The sequence below is a fragment of the Platalea leucorodia genome (assembly GCF_965183815.1).
Source record: "Platalea leucorodia genome assembly, chromosome: 5".
In the NCBI taxonomy this organism is placed as follows: domain Eukaryota; kingdom Metazoa; phylum Chordata; class Aves; order Pelecaniformes; family Threskiornithidae; genus Platalea; species Platalea leucorodia.
The window spans coordinates 27,578,266-27,603,440 of record NC_138827.1 but is presented as its reverse complement, the minus strand read 5'-3'; the positions used below and the strand labels follow the sequence as shown (position 1 = coordinate 27,603,440).

The 25,175-nt window shown below is 38.3% G+C and overlaps 1 protein-coding gene across 4 annotated transcripts in view; it reads right to left on the bottom strand.

Annotated features, from left to right (window-relative positions):
• Positions 1–24,726, bottom strand: part of TUT4 (terminal uridylyl transferase 4) — a 50,028-nt gene extending 25,302 nt beyond the window's left edge. For 3 of the 4 annotated variants that reach the window (XR_014228212.1, XM_082312314.1, XM_082312316.1), the window contains exons 1-9: positions 24,616–24,726; positions 15,326–16,001; positions 13,296–13,459; positions 9,643–9,759; positions 7,286–7,463; positions 4,040–4,128; positions 2,739–2,790; positions 1,871–1,940; positions 752–878 (exon numbers count right to left, since the gene is read on the bottom strand). Coding sequence is in view for 3 of the 4 variants with exons in the window: in XM_082312314.1 (XP_082168440.1) it covers positions 752–878; positions 1,871–1,940; positions 2,739–2,790; positions 4,040–4,128; positions 7,286–7,463; positions 9,643–9,759; positions 13,296–13,459; positions 15,326–15,887 (1,359 nt within the window). In the remaining variant the exon portion in view is untranslated. The remainder of the gene's footprint in view (positions 1–751; positions 879–1,870; positions 1,941–2,738; positions 2,791–4,039; positions 4,129–7,285; positions 7,464–9,642; positions 9,760–13,295; positions 13,460–15,325; positions 16,002–24,615) is intronic. The other variant, XM_082312315.1, reaches the window with a different exon arrangement.
• Positions 24,727–25,175: the final 449 nt, after the last annotated feature.

Here is a 25,175-nt window from a genome sequence, read left to right as displayed (position 1 = left end):
TTATATTCCTATCTAGAATTTCAGTCAACTATCAGGTTTCTGTTATTGTGCACTATCTCGTGTATGGAGATGGGGATTCTATGCATCTGGCTGTAATCTGATACTGATCTCTTCTATGGGAACTCAAGAGAGATGTAATAAATGTATTAGACTTTGACAGTTCTTTGTAGTTTCTACTGCTGCTACTCATACGTTGTAAAACACGAATTTTTGTAAAAACACCTTGCTAAATCAAGCAACAATAATACCATGCAACTGATTTTTCAATAAAGCCAAGACATTACAAGTCAAATATGGCCTGACAGCAATTTCTGGACTGTATTAAAAGACAGTTAAACGCTGACTGTGAATATTATAACTTGGTTCCTGTGATCACCGTTGATGTAAGATGTACAGCTGGGTATGACAACAGACCCTTTTTTGAGCAGGTTAACTTTTTTCAATGTGACCTCAATAGCAGAAAGTTTGCAAGACCCAACTGCTCTGTTAAGCTGGTTTTCAAGGATCAATTAACTAGTTTTAAGGAACTAGCATAATAGCTTGCTAACAGAACAGTGGAAGCTTCATATGTATTTACAGTTTCACACCAAAATCTTCAGTCTCACTCTGGCCTGTTAAGGTAAGAGGTGAACTAGTGGCATGAAGTTCCTTTCTACAAACATATCCACGGTATATTATACATTACATTGTATGCAGTACTTAAGAGGAGGAAATAACCATATTTAATTATCCACAATATTTATAAACTTACTCTAGCCCAGTAGCGGAAAGCCAAAACCAAGGGAATAAGGACAGGCTCCAGTTTACCAAGTGCAGCCAGCAGGTCAGTTGTAAGGCAAGCCACATCATTTCTAGCACTTACTTTACACGTCAAACCGCTGTAATTACAAATGTAAAACAGATACAAACAGTTATTACCTTGTGTATACAAATGATGCTTGGGGCAGGGGGGAGATGGGGCATCACATCCACCACAATAAAAACATGCATCAATGTCTCCCCTATGTAAGAACCTGAACTTTTTAAACAAAAGCTACAGAATATAATCACATTTTCTTTACTATTAACTCATCAGTTGGATCTAGAACTTACAGAAGTTTATTACAGCTAAAAATGTAAAACAGCATTAAGAATTTGCTCTAAGTTCTGCCATTACTTAACCGTGCAATCTTAACAACTCAAACTCCATGTATATCTTCCACATACCAAATAAATAAATAAATAAATAAACAAACCAACCCCCCAAGCTGCTCCACATTAAGAGTTGGTAAGTCCACAAAACAGCTGCTCTAAAAACTTTTGGTTTGCTTCTTAGAATAATTATTTCTATTCTCTTAGTACTTACAAGGCATTTGCATAATCTACAAACACAGGAAAAGATATGCCTACCCTTGTTTCATTTACTTCTCCACAGTTTCAATCATGTACCTCTAGCCAGTCAAAGCAATGTGGACATCATACAGCAACCATGTGTCATTTTGGAGGTTGCTACTTCTTAGGAATTTACTGAAATTGTCAGATGATGTGTCCTTACTGGTAATGTGTACCTTATAAAATGTTTTTCAAGCCTTGGATTAAACTGCTGGCAGAAATTTTAAATATCAACTGAAAACCATTCCACTTTTCGCCTATTTAACTAAAAGTAGAACTAGTATTTTCAGACTCCTACAACTAATGAGCTCTATGAGGTACAAAAACAAAGTTAAGCTTTCTTTTTAGATTGTATTTTCGTGAAAAAGCAATTCTCCTTTAACATGAATGTTAGCTAAATGTTACAGTAAAACTTCTTTTCAAGAGTGCAGGCAAGCAGCTGCTATCAAGCATAGTAGAAACCGGTATCTCATTAAAAATCCTTATCAATGACATGTACCTTTTAACATCTTTGCAAAAGACAACAGGAACTTTGGCATGGAAATCTGACTCCACATCTGAGTAGACAGCTAAGCAAGGAAAAAAAAAAAGACATTATGTATGAAAGTCTTTTACAGTTTTCCCAACTGTGTCTTTAAAACTATTACATTTATACCATGCCTTTACAGAACAACTCAAATTAAGTGCTGCGTAGCTAATGAGTAAGCAATATTTTCTGGTTACTTCTGATGCTCACCACCAGTGTCACACAGCCAGCAGGAAAAAAGAAAACCCTTGTCAGGAAACTGGGCTGGTATCTCTTCTAGAACCTTTTTTGTCTTTACAACATTCAAAAGACACAAGGTTAAATCTCTGACAAACTATCAGGATAGTTTGAGAACCACTTATGGAGCTGACCTATCAAAATTTCCTGAAGGATCAAAAATGCAATGCTACTTGTGTCACTTGGTTCAAGATGTGTGGATTACAGGGTTAGATGACCTCCTGACAGAACAAGGAGGCTACAAGTTTCAGAAGTCTTCTAATAGTTCTCACCAATGTTCACATGCAAGTGGAAAGTGGCTTTTGGGTTTACTGCTTAGAATTTCTCCTACAAAGTTAAATACTTTTCGACCTGGCATCTAACACTATTACCATAAATTCTGGTAATCTGAACTGGACTACCTGGGCTGCCATTCTCCTGCTGCAGGTTCTCATCTCTCACACAAGCACTGGTATTCATAAAAATCACATTCATAAAAACACTTCAGATACTTTGGTTGAAAACTAATCCATTTTTACAAGTTTACAGAAAAATCAAGCATAAAAACAACTGAACAGCAGCTGGAATATTAATTAAATAGAAATGAGATGCAACTAAAACTCACCACTGCTCTTCAAGATTTCGAGCACCTGTATCAGAACATCTGGTTGACTCATCTAAAACGACAAAAGTAGAGCAGGTTACATTATTCAGACTAACCTATTTTATTTTACGCTTTGTTTAAAACTACTTAGGTTGCACAACCAGTAACAGTATGTTCTTTCACAAAAGTGAAATCATGTGTCAGTATTAATGAAAAGTTAACTGTATCTGTCCGCACCATGAAAACAGGTACTACTAAATATATTAGCCAGCTTTCTTTTAGCCTACAGCTTTTTTAGTTAATGCTTCTGTTCTAGTTCTGTATTAATGGACTCCATAAAGTTAAAACAAAATACTTGCCATATAGTCAACAATTTCAATGTCAACATATGCTACTAGAAACGTACAACAATAAAGAATTTAATGTCAGTACTTTCCCAAGGGTTTTTAAAGCCTATAATTTTAAAACGTGTTTTCTCCCCAGAAATCAACTTAAGTGGTGTTTCAAAGATAAGCTGTAAACAGTTCAAAGAAAAACTAAAATTAGCACCACCTTTGAGCTTTTGTGAAAAAGTAACATGGTACGCTCCACATGCAGTTGTTTGAAAAAGGGCTCAGTGTTGCTTCCTAACTGCAGCATCATTTCAAAATGTGATGTGTAAGTATGTAACCAAAACAGGTATCTTGAATTTCACTGTAACACGTACAGTCAAAAAAAGAGCAAGTTCAGCAGTTGTGCCTCTAACAAGAACGTGCTGCTAATATCACATACTAAACATGAACAAACAACTTTGATGTTTAAAGGCAAGCTATACTGCTCTGCAGGATTTTTTTGTAGCACAGTAAACTGTAAACTGGGATGTGACACCTACTTGCAAGTGACTAAAACATAAAAGGAAAATTGTCACTTTTAGCCCCACCTTTAAAAGGGCGGGAGGGGAAGGGGGAATGAAGACCTACAAGATTTTACTGTCTGAATCACGAGCACATAAAAGCACACTTATCCAGAGCCAACTATTTTTATATTGTTTCAATGCTTATTCAAAAAATAAAAAAACAAACAAACAAACAAACATCCTCCCCCCCTCCCCAAAGACTAGCATAAGATTGTCCAAAAAAACAGAATTAAAGTTATCTAATGAGCAATGAAAACTTTATCAACTGGATTCATAGCACACCTAACACCAAATCAAAGATTATATGCTTTGTGCTATTCTAACACCATCTGCCCCAATAGAAGATGAAGGCTATGGAGCAGAAATAAATGTTGATGGCCTTGATTTAAAAAACAGTCTTAGTTAATACAAGATAATATCTACACACCTTAGGGGGGAATTTGATATCAATGTTAACATCGCTGGTCTTAAAAGCAAATCTAGTTAAACAGGAGCCATACATCCTCAGTGAACAGTCTGGAAGAGAGAGAAACGTAATTATTTAACAGCTAGTAAATAAATTATTCTTTAATGACTGACACATACCTTGCTTTAGATGCTGTACCTCCCAAGCGGTACTCCCAGATTAATGAATATTGAACCACTTTCTCGCTCCTGTGAAGGTTAGTCATTTCCATAACACAGCATCACAGGAAAAGGGATAATTTAAAGACTGCAATTACCAAACGTCCAAAATTTTTTCTAGCTGTTTTAACGTTTGCAATGCAGCTTCAATTTTGTTTGTTCTTGATATAAAATTAAATATAAAATAGTAATAACTGTCACGATCTCAGTGCGGGATTTTATTTCACAGGTTTTGTTAACTACAGCTTGATTTCACTGCAGCAGTTAGCCAATTACAGAATTCTTTGTTGCCTCATACGCTTTTGTCACAAAAAATGTTTATATGTGCTACAATCTATTAATTACATTAGCAAGTTCCTATGCACAATTCATTACGAAACATGCACGTGAATTCATGACAATCCAAGACACAAAGTACAGTATCCATTTAGTAGGTATTTTTATAGTTAATACAGTTCCTTACCTGCAAAGATGTATAACTGATCTAAACTAATTAGAAAGTAATTATTCAGTAATAATATCATGAGAAATGTCATTCCACTCCATAAACAATAATTTATTCCACTTCATGATATAATTTCTGTAGATGAAAACCTTCCTGTAATATATATTAGGGCTCTGACATATTTATGTCAGCTGAAAATTGAGACTATTCTCATCCCTTCCAAATCCAACACCCTGCTCAAGCAGGGTCACCTAGAGCAGGTTGCCCAGAACTGTGTTCAGTTGGGTTTTGAAAATCTCCAAGGATGGAGGGTCCACAACCTCTCTAGGCAACCTGTGCCAGTGTTCAACCAGCCTCACAGAGAAGAGGATTTTCCTTGCATTTTTTCTTAGCACCTTTATTTGTGTTCTGACCAAACCCTCTCAAACAGAACCACAACAAAATAATTCTTAAAAGAGAAAATAAATCTTACACATACACAGCTTCAAACAAACCTTTCTCTATTTTTCACTACTTAGAAACTAGCCCTCTGAAAAGGAATTTCTGTATGGTAAATAAATAAATGAATAAATAATAGTAAGACTAATACATTGTAATTACTTCCAATGGCTTTTCATAGTAGTAAGAATTTTTGCATAGTTCTAATGTGAGCTCAAGAGAAACTCATGTCAGAACATCCCATGTTTTCTACACTGTGTATGAATTAATTTTTTCCTAATTTACAACTTAGGAAAACACATTCACTAAAATACCGTGGGCTTTGAAAAGGGAATAACAAATTGCCATTTACTACTACAGACTCCACCTCCACATCAGATCATCAGTCCAAACAAGTCAGCCAGCCGAGTAACAGTAACACAGTAATTTTCATGAGTATTTATGTAAAAGTAGTAATTTCCTTTGCTTTGTCTTATGCTAATATACTATCAGTGGAACACTCAATAGTCTGTCAGAACAGAAGTTTGCACTAGGAGCCACCTATGGCAATATTATAGAGCAAACAGATTAGCAAACCTCCACCCTACAAGCCTCTGTTCTATTCAGCACCTTAGTTTAAGCATGTATTTGATATAGCTCCTAAAACTAAAGCTGACCATCCTGCAGCAAACAAACAAAATCTTTCTTACTACTGAATTTTTATAGAGCAAATAAAAGGACAGTATAGAATATTAACCCAGCTTCAATACAGATTAAATTACAAGTTTGAAAACTTATTTTTTGTCAATGAGATTCATACTTTCCTCTGTTCAGAGTCACTGAAAAACATTGTTAACATAATGTCAACATTACTGCAGCTTCAAAAATCAGCTCTCAAACTCCCAGTGTATTAACTATAGTAGATGATGGGAAATCAATGCAAAGAAGCAAATGTCAAAGATTATTTTATTGTTATATTATTTATATTATTTTATTTTCCAACAGTTGTATAAATTGGATTTGAATGTTTAACATGTCCTATTGAAGTAACATACCGTACTTCTGATGGGGGAGGAGGGAAAACTATCATGCAACTTATCCAGACAATTTTTACAAGCTTTATTAATGCATTGAACTTTACTGACCCACTGAAGCAAAAAAATGGGACTAAAAGTTCAACCTACTCAGACTTTTTTTTTTCCTAAATTATTATTTTTAATCAACTTAAAGCACTCCATCAATAAAAAGGCAGATGAGGTATGATATTTACACATGGTTAAGTAAATGTAATATTTTGACCCATTTAAGGCAATTCCAGAGACTTTGGAAAGCTATAGTTCATCTCAAAGTACACCTCTCCTCATTTTAGGTCCCATTAACCATAAACATACGTGAGAAGAAATACCTGTTAAGCAATAACGCTTGTTGATTTTAATGACTTGTTTTAATGAACAGTTACTGATGAGTACCTGCAGATATTTCAGATCACAATTAAGTACTGAAAAAGTCTCATATGCTTACCAAAATCACTCATAGCTGAGGTCTAATTTTTTTTTTCCCTAAAACTATGCTTTAAAAAAAATTACCTCATACAACTTTTATCTGCCCTGAAAGATGTTATAAACAACTGAAGGACTAGTAGGAAAAAAATACATTTCAAACTCCTCCTCATTTTCCCCTCCTGCCACATTTATATTAGTTTAATTAAGTGCACTTGAAGAAAAAAAAAAAAAAAAAAAAAAAAAAAAATCATCGACTGTAACAGCCATAGATATTCAGTAATGCCAGGTAAGGTATAGGTGGAAAGATTTGTAGGACTAGAGCCTGAGTGAGATCTTCAGTGGCTGAGGCTTTAAACATGACCAGGAAGGAAATATTTCGTGTCCTGGAAATTTCCAATCTTCATCAGAAATCACCACTTTAAAAGAGGACCAATAGCTCCAATAAACACATACCAGAAAGAAGCGAAAACAAGTACAACCACATTTTCCTCTTTTTGTAGGTTGTTAGCTCCTTTTAAATCAACTTCCAGTCTGTATTAAAATGCCTGTATATATTAATATTGTATATATAAAGATAATTTAACCCCAAATGCACTAATTCACCATTAATGAAGGTATCATAATAAAGAAAAATAAAGAAAAAGAAAAATTTTCACCTAAAGAAAATGGATAATACTATGAATACCTGGTAAGGGCTGTTGAATAATTTTCTCCATCTCGTTTACGATTTCTTGACGAATTCGGAAGTCATCATCTGATATGCCTTGTTCGTTTGCTGCCTCAATGAGTGTAAAACTCAGAGCGGCCAACTGTGCAGAAGAGGGGGGTGGGAGGGCACGCAGCTCATTTTCTTCTTGTTTTTCCTGAATAATTGTTGGATGATAAAAGTAAAAACTGATACTTTAAGAGAAAAAGGTTATCTTGTACTATTGCATGATATTAGAAGATACTGTTTGCTGTTTGTGTTCTTCTATTTACATGGTGTCCTGACCAAACACTTTCAAAGGTAGGAGCTCTGCCTGGCCTAACTGGCGAATGTACTAGTGTGGCTCACAGAAATGACAGTAGATGCTCAGTGTTTAAAAGAGAACATGTTGTTTCACAGCTGGCAACTGGGGAGGAAATCTGCTGTGTTACATTCCTGAACCACATTTTCTGACAGTTCTGAAACAGAATTCATCCAAGGAACTGAAAAGCTGTAATTGTTCCTACATAATAAAAGTAACTGAGCTGAGAAAGTATTTCTAGAGTCACACAGATTTTTTCAGAGTGGATTGTACTTGAAGTAAAGAGATCAGATGCAGAAAAAGTATTCCTAGCTCCAAGAAATTTTGATAAGTTGAGTCCCATTGCTGCCTAAACAGCTGGTCCCAGAAAGTGCTATTTTTAGTGCATCAAATTATAATCGATTTAATCCAATAGCAAGAAATATGTCAGATAATCAAGTAATTTGGGAGTAAGTACAACAATCACCTGTTCCACAAATTCATCAACGAAATGAAATCTGTGACTTGACAACAAAAATAAATACTAACCAGAAAATAATTATGCACTAAGAAAACACAGTCCAGTATGAAAATGCTTGGTTAGTTCTAGGCTGCACCTCTCAACTCTTCTGTTCTTATTTGAACAAACTTAACATAAGAAAGAATATATGCATTTTTAAAGGGCTGTGGTTTTTTTAATGTCACTGCTTTAGGGTTTTTCTTGAGTGGGGAAGCCACAGCTGCTGCTAAGCCTATCTGACAGTCATGTATCTCATAATTAGAGCCGTAAATAGGTGTATTTTATGAAGGAACATTTAGACAGTTACATACCTCTTATCACCGTATTGTGGCACGCAACACAAAGCTATTTGAAGACAAGTGTTAAAAACTGAAACCGCTCCCTGTCCTCTAGCATTTCCATTCAGTGGTAAAGAAACCTCATTCCTCAATTCTTATCTCCATGCCCACATGAAAAGCATGGTAAAAAAGTGCTTCCATATCAAACACGGGGCTGGTTTGTTGCCATTTTATTAATTTTTTTTTTCCATGATGCAATTTAGCAGACAGCAAGAGAACTAGAATCCTTTATCAATAATAACTGAACATAATACAAAAATGTTACTTTCTGAGATGTAAAGGATTTACGGGATTCAGAGTTTTCCAGGTGATGGTTTGCTCATATGATAGAGCATTAATTACAAACAGAAGTATGGTACGAAATACATGGACACAGCAGTAATTGACTGAATTTTGGGCAATGCTTGTAGGAAGAGTAATTTTAACCATCTGAATCACAAAACCCTAGATACTTGGGAATTTGTAGCTCTTCATCAACATTTACAAAAAATGGGTTGGCAAGAACATCTGCGCGCCATTTACTGGATTTCACACATGTAACAGTTCTTTAAAGCAAAGCAAACAGTAACATCATGGTATCTGATAAGGAAACTGTTTTTCTCTTTGAAAACCTTATAACTGTTTTTCGTATTAAACACATACATAAACCCAGGGAGATGATGAGTGACTCAGGAACTGAATCCCTCCCCACTTTAACTCTCTTTTTTTTCAGTCTAGACACACTATCCCCTCTGCTTACCCATCACAGAAAGCATGTAGATAAAAATCTCACAAGTCAGACAAAAGATTAAAAACAGAAAAACCCAACATTCCCAACCCCACCTCCAGTCCCTGGAGGTCTTGCTACCAATGATATTCTTTTTGGAAGAAACAGAAAAACTAAGTATGTTTCTCACCCAAGTTACCTTGCCTTCTGTTACTAAAAGCATGATGAACTGCCCACTACTCAGACACTAATTCAGAAGCAATGACCAAAAATGTTCCTTCCTCTCTGCCTGGACAGATCATCAAGCCCTTCCTCTCAAACAGAAAATGAACAACAGAAATTTCTGGATCTCTGCTCAGCACACAAACTTTCACCTAAATGAAGATGACCAAAGAAAACATACCACATAACAAAAAGATTTTTTTGTTTGTTTGTTTTTAAAAGGGGGGGGGGGAAGAAAAAAAAAAGTCAAAATTTTATTTGTTAACTTACCATTATATTTTTCTTATGACGTTTTTCTTTAATATGCTTGTGAGCTCCCTGGATATTTTCAATGTGAACTAAGCAGAGCTTGCATAGATATTGACAGTTGGTGTATTCTGGGGAGCGCTGAGGAAAAATGGCCATAGATTAAAAGAAAATGTTTCTGCCAATAGTGTCTGAAAAACTCAATTCTTTGAACAATAAACTGTATTTAACAATTATGTAACACTTGTAATGTCAAGGTGCTTTGCAAACATGAAGTAATCTTCAAAAAACACAGTCGAAATGGCTTTTTACCCATATGACAAGTGGGGAAAGCGAGGAAAGGAAGTGAGATGACTTAAACATTTACACCTCTCAGGAAATTTTAATGAGGCAAGATTAAGATTGAAGAGTTCATGCCTCTTCAGGCTGACCTAAAGGCCAGAAAGCCATTCCCTTCTCAGCTCAAGCTTTTAATAACTATGGATTTATTAAATCTCAGCATCTATCCTCCTTTCTCTGATGAGAAAATGTGAAGTATTCATCATATTACCTACTATACATGTTATGACAGATGGTGTTGTTGTCTGGCTAGCATATTCACAGCGTACTGTGCAAGTACTGCATTTTTTGTTCCATTAAAAAGGGTGCGGCTGGCCATCAAGGAGGAAGATAGCCTGCTTCTGACTTACTGATGACTATATTCTGGATAAGGTAGGATCCTCTGACAAGGCATAACATTATTCCATTTTGATGAATAATTTGGGATGCTCAGAATTGCAGAAACATGAAGAACAAGCATCTTTTTGTACAGATAGGCTGGGAGAGCTGGAATACACAAATGGAGAGCTGTCACCTGGGAGACCCTGAGAGTCTGCAAGAAGCAGCCAAGCCTCAGGAGATGATGGCAAGGGGGTGCAGAATCACTATTTTCCTAGGGTCCAAGAGGGGATACTGTGAAGTTTATTCAACCAGGAAACCACTGAGAACTATTAGACTAACAGGCAGGAAGGACCACCTCTGCAAAGATGAGGGGTTGTTCGTGAATATTCCACTTTAACCTGTCTCATCCTGCAGTTTTATTTTCTTGCTCTAATAAAACCCAGATATAGAGATTAGAAACCTTTTGATATCCTCACTGCAAAGACAAAAGGGCCCCAATAAAAAGCCTTTGTTTTCCTCCACACTTGTTAGCATTTTTCCAATAACTGCTAGCAGTTATAATTGGGAGAGAAAAACGCTATGTAACATTTTCATCCTAATTCTAATACATCTATATTTACTAAAACCGAAAAGTATACTGAAAACACCAGATGTTTAAACAGCGACATAACAATGAATGAACAGAGAACACCATTTTAAGACACTGAGGTGGACTATAGATCAGTTAAACAAATTTGACTTCCTACACGGAAACCTAAACCACTGCTAAATTTGAGCAAGTTTTTCCAGTTACTGAGTTTGATCTTTTGCTTTTGGGGGAAAACAAAAAGGTCTGATACCCTCCAACTGCAGAGTAAATACCAGTTTAAAATGAAATGGTCATTATGCTTTTATTACTAATTCCCTTCTTCCTTATTTTCTATGAGACAGATACCTAGTACGATGAAATTAAACATCCATTTGGAAAACAACTTATAGACAGTTACACTTGGCTAGCTCGGAAGATTCAAGTATTCAATACCTGATGATTGAAGTAGATCAAAAATATTTTACCACTCTTCTAAAACTGAAGGAATATCAGCAATAATTATATTAAAAAAAAAAAAAAGAGTATTTCTTTACAATACTGATCTGCAGTATTATGTGAACAGATGTTGCCAGAAAAGTTGAATCACGTAACACCTTTTATTTTGCCTTTATTGTAAAGCCTTTTTAATCATCTAGTTATGCTTAACACCAATGAAAGGGGCAAGGACTCAAAAGAGCAAGACAAAATAAGCTACAGACTACTACTCGAGTAAGACAGAAGCATCCAAACAAGCCCGGCCTCATGAAATTTGTGCTTGGGTATTCAAGGAGCTAATCTATCTCAGAGCCAGTTGTATTTTAAAAAACTCAGAGAATGGGAAGGTTCCAGATCACTAGGAAAGTGAAATTTAAGAATATCTTTAAAAGGCTAAAGAGGATGAGCGAAGGATTTAGAGATCAGTCAAAATTAGCATCCAGAAAAATACTGTAATAAATTAAGTTATTAATAAGCACATAGCAAAAAAAAAAAACAGGTCATAGGTGAAAAACTGATCTGCTATAAGCAAACTGCACTAAACCAATTTTAGGGTTGCTTTTTTAAAGATAAAATCATAGGGCTTGAAGAAGCAGCAGCAGCTGTTGTATCTTGAATTTTACAAAGCTTTTGTCACTTGTCATAGTATCAGTCTCAAAAGGAGACCATAAATACTATCTAAATAAAGAACAGTAAGGTGGGAGCAAAACTGCTCAGAAAACTGTCCTCAGAGCACACATACCTAGACTGGTTCACCACCAGTCTAAAAGCACGTGCCAAGTACTTTTCAACAGGGGTCCTTCTGGGGTCAGAAACATTCATATTTTTGTTGAAGACTTAGAATATGCAATAGAGGGTGCACTGACCACAGATGCGAAAGATACGAAGTTGGGAGAGGTTACAGAAGACATAAGATGACAAAAGTTCAGTGATCACAACAAATTAGAGAAATGGAATAAATAACCTACAATTAAATAACATCAAAGCAAAGTATTATTCCTCCTTCGGTATTATCAACTGCAAATAATACAGGGCTGGGAACACCTGATTGAGCATTTCTTAAGAAAAGGATATGAGGATCATTGCTGGTCAAACTACAAGCCAACATCCTATTCCTGCTAAAAAAGCAGAGAAGTTAAACACAAATGACGTATTTCAGCCAGATGAAGTCAGCTTTCCTCTTTATATGTAAGATCTCAGCTGAAATTGCATGTCCAATTTTGGATACCAGTTACACGGTGGATGCCTACAGAAAAGCAACAAGAATGAACCACTAACTAAAAAACCCCTAAGACCAAAGACCAAAGAGTGAGTCTAAAGAAGTTAAGACCGCAGGAATGGTAATGATCTTCAAATGTGTAGAAAGTTGCTGAAAAATGTAATAAACTTACGTTTATTTTCCTAGGACAACCTATGAGGGATTAAAATGCTGCCAGAGACCCTTGCATTAGACATTAAGAAAAACTTCTGTGTTACCTATACTGACTTTGAAATTTGTTTCACTGGAGATAATATTAAGAACAGTTTAGATTAACATCTTTAAGGAGTCATCTTCAATATAGGTGACTTGGACTGGTAGAAGGCTAATATACTGAAGACAGCACAAGGTTCCTTTCGATCCTGTATTCTGAGTTTCCAGGTAACCAGACTTTCTAGAAAATCTTAGGTAAGTAACGGAACTGTAAACCTTTAGGTTTGCAGGATTAAAAAAATACTGTTCTACAAAGGCTACATGTGCCACCAAAGGAACACTAAGTTTCCAATCCGTATCATCTGCCATGATAAATGTCAACTACTAGGGATAGTATCTTAGGTCACTAAAGTGATTCATTATAAAGAAGAAAGAAACAGAGGCAACAGGCTGTAGCAGAAATACCACCCAACCAGAAATACGGTGATGATAATGAAAGAAGACACCCATTTTCTTTTTTATCTGATAAATAACTCAACCTACTTTTTCAAGTCGGGAGATATAATCTCTTTCCAGACGTTCTTCAGCTTGTTTCAATCCTAGTTGCTGTTCAGCTGTCAGATTAGATTCATCAATAACAGCCGTGTTTTCTAAATAATCAGCTTCCAAAGTATGTTCTTTAGTTGATTCAGAATTCTTTATTTTACCTAGAGAAAGAAATAGTTACTTTCTTCAGAGTAACTCAAGGAGAGGAAAAGTGAAAGTTAGAGTACAGAGCAGCTAAGAGCATCTCACTAAGGAGCTGGACACAAATTAGAGCTACATTACAGTTTTTTGTCCAAAGGCTGGCCAAAATCACCTTAAACGTTAGAATCTTTCTAGTACGTTAACCAGTATTTTGGAGAGACTTCAGAGACTAGTCTGCTACTAAGAGTGCTATCAAAAAGAGGAAAAAAAATTGGTAGATTCATTTTGTGTTTCAGTTATAACTCCACAGTCGCTATTAAGTTCTTCAAGGCAAGAAAGGGGGTTTTTGTTTTGCGGAACAGAGTACGTGAGATCCCGATGCTCTACTATAACAGATCTAAGAAATATTGGTAGATGCCCCATCCTTGGAAACATTCAAGGACAGGCTGGATGGGGCTCTGAGCAACCTGATCTAGTTGTAGATGCCCCTGCCAACTGCAGGGGGGATGGACTAGATGTCCTTTCAAGGTCCCTTCCATCCCAAAGCATTCTATGATTCTATATTAGGCTTAAAATTTTTACACAATACATTTTGTTAAGGAAACAGTCATAGAACTGCCTGAAAGACATTCACCCAAATGATCTTACAGAGCCAGTCATCACGCATTTCAACCTCTCGATTTAGAAGGCTGCTGGAGTTACATCCGAACACACTGCGACACCTTGCCGCCCACGGCTAGCAGCCATGGAGCTCTGGAACACTGCTACTCACAAACACGCAGGTCAATTCTGAAAGGCCAGTTCCTCCAGATGCCTATGAATTGTTCATAGTCCACTAATCTGTACAAACAACTACGTCTTAAATTACTCCAGTAGTTTTTACATCAGCAAAAGTGAGGGTTTTTTTTTTTCTTTTTTCTTTCCTTTCAAATGAGATCTGCGCCCCTAAACTAGCTAGGAATCAAAACTGAGCAAGTTTTCAAGTCCTGGTTTCTCAGTGACAGATGGTCCCTACAGTACATGATGGTGGTCTACAAAGAGCTGACTGATCACAGGATGCTGCCATTTCAACTTGTTTTCCCTGTTAAATTTTATTAAGATAGCTAAAAAAATATGCACTTCAATATTTTCCCAGTATTTCCATACAAGCAACTGCTGTAGCTGTTGCAATAGTGGGAAATACTTCAAATAGAAGGTCTGCACTGGCATGCCGTCTTAAAACAGCATTTTTATTAGGAAAAAAATGCATTCTGAAAAAGTGTGACAAATCCTGAACTTAGGAGTTAACCTCAAGTGAGACAAAGCCTGATCCATATATTTAATTCTGAAATTGAAAAATATGTACAAGAATTGAACACTCATAAGGGTAACCACTGATGGATAGTACGTATTCCAGAGCTCCCTAAATAAAAAAGCCATCTGCTAAAACACATTTTAAACATTTTTAGTAACAAAAAGAGTGCAACAATCTCAGAATAAAAAGGTAAATATTTTCCCCCTACCTATAAAAAAGATCTTTTCTTGCAGATTTTTCCCTTGGTCTTTCTGAAAAGCAGTAATAGCTGGCATTGCCGTAAGCGGCAATGGCATTATGACGGGTTCCCCTCCCCAAGACACTATATGCACAAAATTGCCTGAAACCCCCCCACACCAAGTATCTTGCAATGATGTTTAGGTCTTAGGCATGAGAAAAAAGGACAGCTATTATCATCATCTCTTATTCTCTAAGTAATATGCTTGTATGAATAGTATGTTCTCTCTAAATGCAATCAGCAACTTACTATATGTGAAAAAAATATGTAAACAGAAACATTTCAAGCCCATTTCAGATTGTTAACAATTTTACCAGAAGAAAATTGGATAAAGCAGTGTTGAATAATACTCACTGAAGTCATCAGGCTTATGTTCCATTCTTCTTTGATCTGAAGCAGTCTTACCAGGATCACCAGTCTGATCAACACTAGTCTTCAAAGTATGAACTCCCAGTGGATTTTCCAATACCAGTTTCCCTTTCTGTGTAGCTGTTAAGCTTTCCACACTGCTCCCATTCCCTGAAACATGGGAGCCTGGAAAGTTTTCTCCCAACGGCTGAGCTTTTGTCTGTTTCAGGTTTTCCACTGCTGGTGATAAATTAGAAAATTTTTTTGCTTTTCCATGACTTCGATCCTGAACGTTTGACCCCATATCTTTAGTTCCAGGAATACAACTATTTACTCTGCATGATTTATTTTCTCCTTGTTTTTCAGAACAAACATCATTTTGTTTACTTCTTTTGCTGCTATTCCCACTTGGAGAGCTTCTCCCAACATCCTTCACAGATTTGTCATTTCTATTATGTTTATAATTTTGATTATTTGTAACTTTGACTGCTTTGCCTTCCTCACAGACAAGACGGACAGACTTCCTTGGGTCATGATTTCCATTCTTTGAGCTCTTGGCCTCTTCCATTATAGTGAAGACCTGCTTCTTCTGTCTCTTGGGACCACTTGAAGTGCAATTCTTCAGCAATTTGCAGTTGATTTTAAATCCACTGTGCAGGCAAGGATCGTAGCTGATTGTCTACTAAAGAAATAATGATAGACATTTTTAAACTGAAGGAAAAATATCAAAGCTCTATGTAGACAATACATTAAAATAAACCTCTCTAAAGAATAGTGTAACTACAAATTATTACAGGAAGCATGTTCCCCCCACAGGCATAAGTGAATTTTCATAATACATTCTGTATTAAAGTAAAACTCATGAAAATTTTTATCATCTTGACTTCCATTTAGAAGAGGAGGGGATACGAAGAGATGAAAAATGGCAGAACATGGTAAAACCACTCAGTGATAAACCTGCCAACAGCTTGCTTTTTTCTTTCCTTCCTATTTTTGGCTTTCTGAAAAAAACAAGAACCAAGATGTCTGCAACTACACTGGAAAAAAAAAAAAAAAGAAAATATTAAACACATCTAAAAAATATCACTCAATAAACATACAGATCAAATCAGTGACTAGAGAAAACGAATTCAGTTTCCAGCAAGCAAGTTCCATTTTATTAACTGATTTAAAAAAAAAAAAAAGTATTTAGAGATATAGCTGAAAGTACTAATAATAAATCTGACTTGTACCTGTATCCACAGATACTCCAGCATATTTCTGACACGCACAATTCTAATATAAGTTAACTGTCATCAACTAAATAAGATTTTGCTTAACCAAAAAAAACACAAATAGTAAATATTTTGTTTAGCTGCAGATTAACTTCACTTATCTAAACCTCAGTCCTTTACGTGGTATATCATCTGAGCTTTATGTTGGAGAGAACTCAAAGATTGTTTTTCCAATGGGAAGCTAAGCATGAATAAGTGGGTCTGTTTTTAAGGAATTACTCTTACTAATACAGAAAATTAAGGTGGGGATCTGTAACAAGAACTTGGATTTTTTTTTTTTTTAAATAACCTTGAAATAGCAATAAAAAAATTATAAGAATGAAGTATTAGACATAGGAGAAAATAAATTTTATACAACTATAGCAAGATACGGAATTCAGAGTTTCTCTCTTTCCTGTCCAGCTACATATTTGGTAGGTAAAAGCATGACCCATGGAATTTTCTGGGTTTTAGAGAACCCATCAAAATAAGTAGCTTATTATTTAGTGAAAAAAAGGAATAATAGAAAAGTCAATGAATTACAACTATTAGAAGTATCACAATGTACTTCTGTACTTAAATAATAAGAACCAGAAGGAACGATCCAATTAAAATGTCTGGGTAAAAAAAAAGAATTCTGAATATTATCAGTATAAAGGACAGTAATTTTTTTTTTCCAGGCTATATAATGTAGTTACTATCTCTCTCTCACTTTAAAGAGACACAAACCAGAAAATATTTCAGGACACAAAGCACACACTAAAAATGGTTGTCTTAAGCCTCTATTGACATACTTGAAAACACATATTACCTTCCAAAAATGAAAATCAAACAAACAAACAAACAAAACCCACAAGAATTTTCATTAAGTTAATGTTAGGATCACAGTCTTTAGTAAAATACAAAACCTGAAAAGGAAAAAAAAAAAAAAAAAAAAAAATCTGTATTCCTAAATTCATTCCAACAGCTCAATATTTCATCTCACAAATACATTTAGTTAATATTACAACTATTTTCTATTAGACACTGATTACACCTGGCTCTTACTTCTAGACCAAAAGTCAAAGACCAAAAATCAAAAGATTAAATAGTATTTGCCCTTGGATTCTAGTCAGTCTTTCCAGTAGCAATTCTTATTAGCTCAGCAGCAGGAACTACTGCCCACCTGTACCAGCGCTGCTCAAGCCTCAGTGTCGTAAGAAGAGCCCAGGGTCCCCACAGGTTGGCTAAATTATTCTAGTTTCTGACCACCAGTATAAAGCGCTGCTCTATAGACTGGTGAGGTGTTATAGCTACGTACAGGATGTTGCTATCTTTAAACTGTATTCCACTGTGAAATTTTTTTTATGTAACTAGAAGAGAAAGGAGAGTAGGATTTTTCAAATTCTAAACTATTCCTTATGTATTAGTTGCTCAACCCGGGGGCTGGGGGGAATGACCAAAACAACCAACCCTTCTTCCCCCCCCCCCCCCCCCCCCCCCGCATCAGTTCCACTTTCATTTCTGGTTCATTTCTGACATCCATGTCATCCTTCAACTCCGGACTGGAGCACACCGAGGCCAGACTTCCACATTCACTGAAAAGCAGCATAGGTCAGCAACAACTCCAACAGGAGCAATAACACCCTTTCTCCAACCCTGGCTACTTACTCCCACTCCTTGGGCTGCTCCCTCCCTTGTGCAGCTCTGCAGTGAACAAAACCGGAAAACCAATCCAGCTTAACATAAAGCTGGCACAAGGGAGGAGGAGGCGGAGGAGCAGGAGCTGGTAATAACAAACAACTAGTAGGGTGGGGACAACTTCTCTTGGCACCACTTCCAGCGTAAAGCTACCATGAAACTCCAGCATTGTAGGAAAAGTGGGGCTTCATTTTGCCTTGCTTTTTGTCAAGTGTCAAACTGCTAGATTCGTATTTTGCAAGAAGGTTTAAAAAAATTCCACAAAAATTCTACTGTAGGTTCAAATTATTTGATCTCATCCATTCAATAAAATACACAGTTATAGATTCAAAGAGAATATACTAGCTTTAATCAAATGTACATGTGACAGGAAAAAACAACTAAGGAAATTGCTAATAAAAACTATCTTTATAACCCAGCTAATAAACTAAGTACTGTGATAAAGTTACATATTAAGAGAGTTAGTGTAATCAAATGCAAGTAGCTAAGGTTAAAAAGCACAGATATATTCTTTATTCCTGAGAAATATGAATAAAAATAGGTCATGAAATTTCCTAAGACAAGAATATTGGGGGGGGGGGAGAATTTAAGAGTTCCACAATGAAATTCAGAATCTGAAATGCAAGTGCAACAATAATGTTATTGTACTTTGGGATTTTTTTTTTTGCTTTTTTCTTTTGCTCCCTAATACTGAAATGATTTAGCAAACAAAAAATAATCTAAACTGCTCTAACATACTCAATAGTAACCACGTTAGCCATCTCACAAAGAACAGCAAAGTAAACCAACCAATGAAACTTAACATGAAAAACAAAAAAAGAGACCACTACTAAACCTGAGTCAGTCTCAAAAAGATCCTTCTGCCAGATATTGACCATCTATGTGTGAGAGAAGACAGAGAGGGAAATGGGAGGAGGGAAAGGAGTGCCTCTGAAAAGAATAACATGATTGGAAACAAAACACTAGAGTGGAGTGAATCAGTGCTGAGGTGGCATCTTTCTAGAAACCTGGATGGCACGTCTTATTCACAAGCTCATACCAAATTGCTAGACCTGGAATCAAAGAGTTTTCTGGGCATGCTGGAAACAAAAACAGACTTTTTTACCTGCATCTGCAAAGTTGGGTATGATTAACCTGTTGAAATAATTTCAGAATACTTCATTTATTCAATATCCTGGTGTTATAGGGGACTCAGTTTCCTCTGCTTTCTCAATGTACAGTGCCGGTTACTGCTCTGAAATCTAGCTCGACTCGTGGCTCTTTGTAGAAAAATAATCTGGCTGAAATACAACAGCTTGAGGTCAGACAAGATACCATCTGACCTCAAACTCTAGAAAATTATTAAGCCTATACATACCTACAAGAATCAAATTAAAAATGTTTAAAATCAGCTTCGATTTCACTACTATAGAATTCATTTTAGGCTCATGAAACGAAGGAACGAGATTGTTTCACTTTCATTTCTGCCAGTTTCTTTTGTTTCCTCCTTCTCTCAGACTAGCATTAGAAAATTCTGCATTTGAATTGCAAAAACTCAGGGTAACGCTTACTTCCAAACAGGGGAAAAAAAACAACCCACACATTTTCAAGAAGATATTTCTACCCATTTGCCCTTCCACTCCTTCCTCTCAAGTTGTTCAACTGCATTTAACTCCTTCAAAAGCACACATTTTGGGTCAGACTTTGCCATAACAGGGCCTCTTCAAAGATGAAGACCAAGTTAAACTGTGAGCTCTTGCATTCTGAGTTGCTCTTTTGCAAAGCATTTCTTTTTTAATCATTTTATTAGCAGCAGAACTGAATATACCTGGTTTCCTATACATTCATTTTGTGCTCCTCTGTCACTCTCTCGACCACAGCCCATTGGGCACGCGGAGGAGATGTGCTGTAGCTGAAGGAACATGCGTGCTGACTGGTTCTTAGCTACTCCCTAAGAGGAAACGTAACTTCCTCCTGCTTTCCCCTCAGCAGAGACCCCTCCTCTACTGAGGCATGATTTTTCCAGCAAACATTCAGAAACTCAACAATCTTTTGACATTGCTTCAAATATGTTCTAAAATTTGGTCCCAACTGGCTGAAATGTCCAAAGGCAACAACAAGAGTGTAGAAGAGCAACTAAAGGGAAAGAGAACAGTCTCATAAGTTTCGTTTCCCCAGGGAGTACTAGATTAAATATAAACAGCAAAAGTACTACAAACATAATTTTTATCACCCTCTTTCTATAAAGCACTCCCTCCTTTGAGATAGAGAGACCTGTATTTTATCTGAGACCTGCTTTTATCTGTCCCGTTATGATTGTCCCTTAAGCTCAAATCTCCCCAGCCAGCCTTCCAATAGTAAGTGGGGTGATTAACCTCAGTCCCCCCCACCCAATTACCAATATAGCCCAGATAAACTTCCTCAACAAAAATAAAAGGGAATTCAGCAAACAAAGGTTACAGACACAGGTAATGTCTACAGACAGCCCTAATGTGCTGGGAGGGTGTCTCCTTCTGGACTGTTTACAGCCTTAGGCCTATTTTTGTGCCTGAGAACTTCTACAAATCATTCAAGCTTCTCCCATGTTCTATGCCAGTAGTTTAAAAAAAAATTATCACACATTTATGTTTGTTTTATGATGAACTAGACATAACTTAGTACAAACTATTATCAATCCTTGATGTTTCTCCAAACTACTTAAAACTAAAACTATCAGAGATTACTGGCCACTAAAGCACCTCAGGCTCCACCAGCGATAAACCCATCGGTATTCTTAGTAACAAACCTTAAGTGCTATACAGTGGTTCAGATCTTCCTGTTTCTACAGGCTATAGAATTTAGGCTAGTAAATACAACACTGCCAAAATCTAGAAAGAAGCCAGTGCAGTGCACACAGAACTTAACACACAGAACAGGGATGCAACAAAACTAGAGCTCCGGGCTTAGTGAAGAAACATAACTCAGTAGGAAGCTCTGATGTTGTATTTACAACGTGAAGGACTGAAAACTTTTAAGAAGTGATCATTAGATAAACAAGTGTATGTATATATATATATATACACACACACAACTGTAACAGGATTATATCTGAATTACAAAAGTACCGCTGAGTGACTGAAGTAACAGGAAAGGCTTTGCTTGATGCAAAACTTTGTAATGTACGTAGGTGCAAATTTCTTACAATTAAATGAGCAGAATATGCTGGATAGGAGACCCGTACAAGATGTGCTTGTTACAGATTATTCTCTCTTTGCATTGACACCCGCTGCCTTTTCTACAACACGTTATGACTCACTGAGAAGGTAAGAAAGACGCACGTCACCAAACACGAAGAACTACCACTTTCTGAACCTACTACTGCTGATGACTCCCTTTCCAAACTCGGGAAAGCCATCCTCTCTTAGTCACACCAGCTGTGTAACTAAGTTACAGTGGCTTCCCTTACCTCTGTATTTCATATAAAGATTCCTAATGCTTTTGTACGTTTTGGTTTTGATCCTAGGTTTTACTGTAACAGTCCTTTAAACATTTCACAATCAACTTAAGCAAGCACTGAAGCCAGAAGAGGAGTACCACCTGTCTCAAATGATGCCGTATGCTGTAAGATACATGCTGTAAACAGATCAGGAAACTGATCCAAGGTAGTTCTAACTTTAAAAACAAAGAAACACAACATTTGTACCAATACAGGTGAGGAGGCTGGAAAAACACAGTACAGCACTGCATAGGTTTAAAACCTTTCAGAGGCCTGAACTGATCATGAAACTAGCTTCAATGGCAGCTATGCATTTAAACTCAATTTATCCATCTTGTTCTTAAACCTCCATCTATACTTGGTGCTTATGCTAAATAAAAATACAGCAGTATGTATTTGTGGCATAGAAGTTTATCTGGATCTTGTACTTAAGCAACAGTGATCCCTTCACCCAAACTCTAACCCTTGAGGAAGGGACAACCTTTGAACTACTTCATACCAGTCGCAAAGTAGTTCACAAACTACAGCTAAAGCAAATGGATCTTCTACCAGTATCCTTACGTCTGCTTTACTAGGAGCGAGTACTTTCACTACTGAAAGAAATATGCTGAAAACCACTACTTCAGAAAAGTTGTCAAGAATACATTCATATAGTGGGCACACAGACTGAGTCACAACAGTTTGCAACACAAAACTGATTCCAAACTCCCAAGTCAAGCTTTGTTGACACTGAAAACCAGTGTCTGAAAATTACTTCTTGCTGGAAATATTATTTCATACATTAACAGAAATAAAATTGAAGAACATCGGATAAATTGTTTTTTTCCAAAGATTTGCTAAAACATCAGAGCCAAAATTATGAAACAAGGATGCAGTACGAGTACATATAGATGTATGCATGCATCTCTGGTTAAAAAAAAAAGGTAAAAATGAGATTCATATGCATTGTTACTAAATTTAGGTAATAAGTCTCTAGTACTTCTAAGTTAAAAGAGTTACTGATCTATCATTTATGTACAATTAAACAATTTATCAAACAGTACACAATATAGTCTTAATGTGCCAAAAGCATCAGAAATGTTGACTTCCCCCGGATTGCTTCCATTCTGCAAATTAATCTACTAAGCAAATTGCAGGATCCTTCTTTCTGTGATTTCTCAGTGCTAGTCAGTACCAGTATTACATTATTTCATTAAGACAGGGACAAAAATAAAGTTAATTTAGTAGAAACACTTTGTAAAATTTCAAAAGCAAGCATTATGACTAGAAAACAGGATATACTTTCAGCTGGGCAAAATCAATATGAGTACACAATCCAAAACCATTACTCTGACAAGCAGATCCACAAGACATTTAAGAGGAGCTCCCCAGGGATATATGGGACAGAAATCCTGCTCCCCTTTCTCCCTGTAGCAGCAACTCCCTTCAGAGGAAGAACCAGGTAAATGCCCCGCACCGTGCAGGTGTCCCGTGCCATCTGGCAGTTTCTTTTCCTCTGCTAGTTGAGGTATGAGAAAAAAGTCCCAGCTGTCTTCTGTGCAAGAACAGAACACAGAAGGAACTTTCTGATCCCTCTGTATGTATCTTCTGGGAACATATCCCAATACATATGTTCTGGAAAACGGTAATTTCATCCCAAAATTAATTTTATGAAGGTGTTTTCACTAAAGTTAAGCAGAAAAATGATTTAAAAAGCTCACTCCAAAACTGACATTTGTAAAGGAGACCTCTCACTCCTAATATAGCGTCTTCTGCCAGATACTGTAATTAAGTCATACTTCCATGGCTGGTTTACTTTTCTTGTCACGGAAATAATTATGTCATAACTATCTGGGGTCAGACTATCCAAAAAGCACCTACTGAAACTGGGAGCACAAGTCAAACAAAACCAGAAACAATGCATATCCTCTCTTTTCAAGGAAATGAAATGACTCGCAAATCCAGGACACAGTGCTCAGGAAGCCAAGTGGCATGGAGTTGGCGTTGAATATGAAAAAAAAAAAAAAATTAGATCCATACTTAGCTACAACTATCTTTTTAATGTACTAATCCTTACCTTAGCCTAAACCCGATTATACTGTTTCTCTGCGTGTTAGGAGCTCGCCCTCCCTTGATATACCCAGAAACAACCTTAAAAGCAAGAAGGCCTCAGGTAATATGACACATTCAGCCAACTGGCAAATTGCAACATATTGCAAAAGCAGAAAAGTCGTTCCGCTGTATTTGTATACAAGATAAGCCAACAAAAGAGCACAAACACACAGGCGAAGGAATGCCTGTGTGTCATTTCAGGCACATCGTAACCCACAGAAAGGAGAACCTCTCGCTTTGGCTAGGAACAGCCGACTGGGGCACAGCTCATGAGGACGGCCCGGGACAGGGGGACGTTTCCCCGGGGGGCCTCAGCAACTGCAATGGTCTCACTCCCCCCAGCATTTAATTCCACTGGGCGGGAGAACAGCAAGCTGCACGCACCCCGCTCCAGCCTGGCGGACCCCGGCGGGCGCGCAGCTGGGCACTGCCCTGAGGACGACCGCCCGCCTGGACGCGGCCGTGGGGCCGGCCCCGGTTCCCCGCTGACCTTGGGGCCGCCCCCCGCCCCCCCCGGCCGTGACCGGCGCCCCCGGCCGGCTGTGCGGGGCCGCCCCGGCGCCGCCACCCTGCCCGGGCGCCGAGCCGGGAGGCCGCGACAGGCCGTCGAGGCGGGGCGCGGGCAGGAGGGCCGGGGCAGGGCGGAGCTGGGGCAACGCAGGCTGAGGCGGGGGGCGCCGGCGCGGACAGCCCCCCCCGGAGCCCGCCTCCCCCCGCCCCGCTTGGGGGGAGAGAGCAGAGAGCGCCCGGCCACCCCCACCCCTCGGGGCAGGCCCACGAAGCTGGGCGGAGCCCCCCCGGCCCCTGGAGCCCGGTACCTGGCTGCGGCGCTAGGGGTGCCGGGGCTGCGCCCCCGCCATGCCCGGCTCCAGCTGCTGGAGGCCCCGACGCCAGCGGCTCAGTCCGGCCCGGCCGCCATGTCAGCCGCGCCGCGCGATGCATTGTGGGGCGAGGGCGGGAGGGAGAGCCTCGAGGGCGGGCGGCGCTGCCGGGCGGGCGCGGGGCGGCGGGCAGACGGCTGTGCCCTGCCCTGCCCTTCCCGGCCCCGCTGCCCTACCCTACCCTACCCTACCGTGCCCTGCCCTGCCCTGCCCTGCCCTGCCCTGCTCTGCCCTTCCCGGCCCCGCTGCCCTGCCCTACCCTGCCCTGCCCTTCCCGGCCCCGCTGCCCTACCCTGCCTCGATCGGCCCCGGCCGCCGGGGGAGCTGCCCTGCGCCTCAGAACTCCCCCTCCGCTGGGGAGGGCGCCGGCCTTCCCATCTCCCCCGCCGTTCAGGGCTTCCCTCCCCCAGCGCCACAGCAGGAAACGGGGATGTGGGAATAAGCAGCTCCGTTTTTTCCTTCATCCCCCTACAGCTGCCCCGATTTTTTCCATTTCC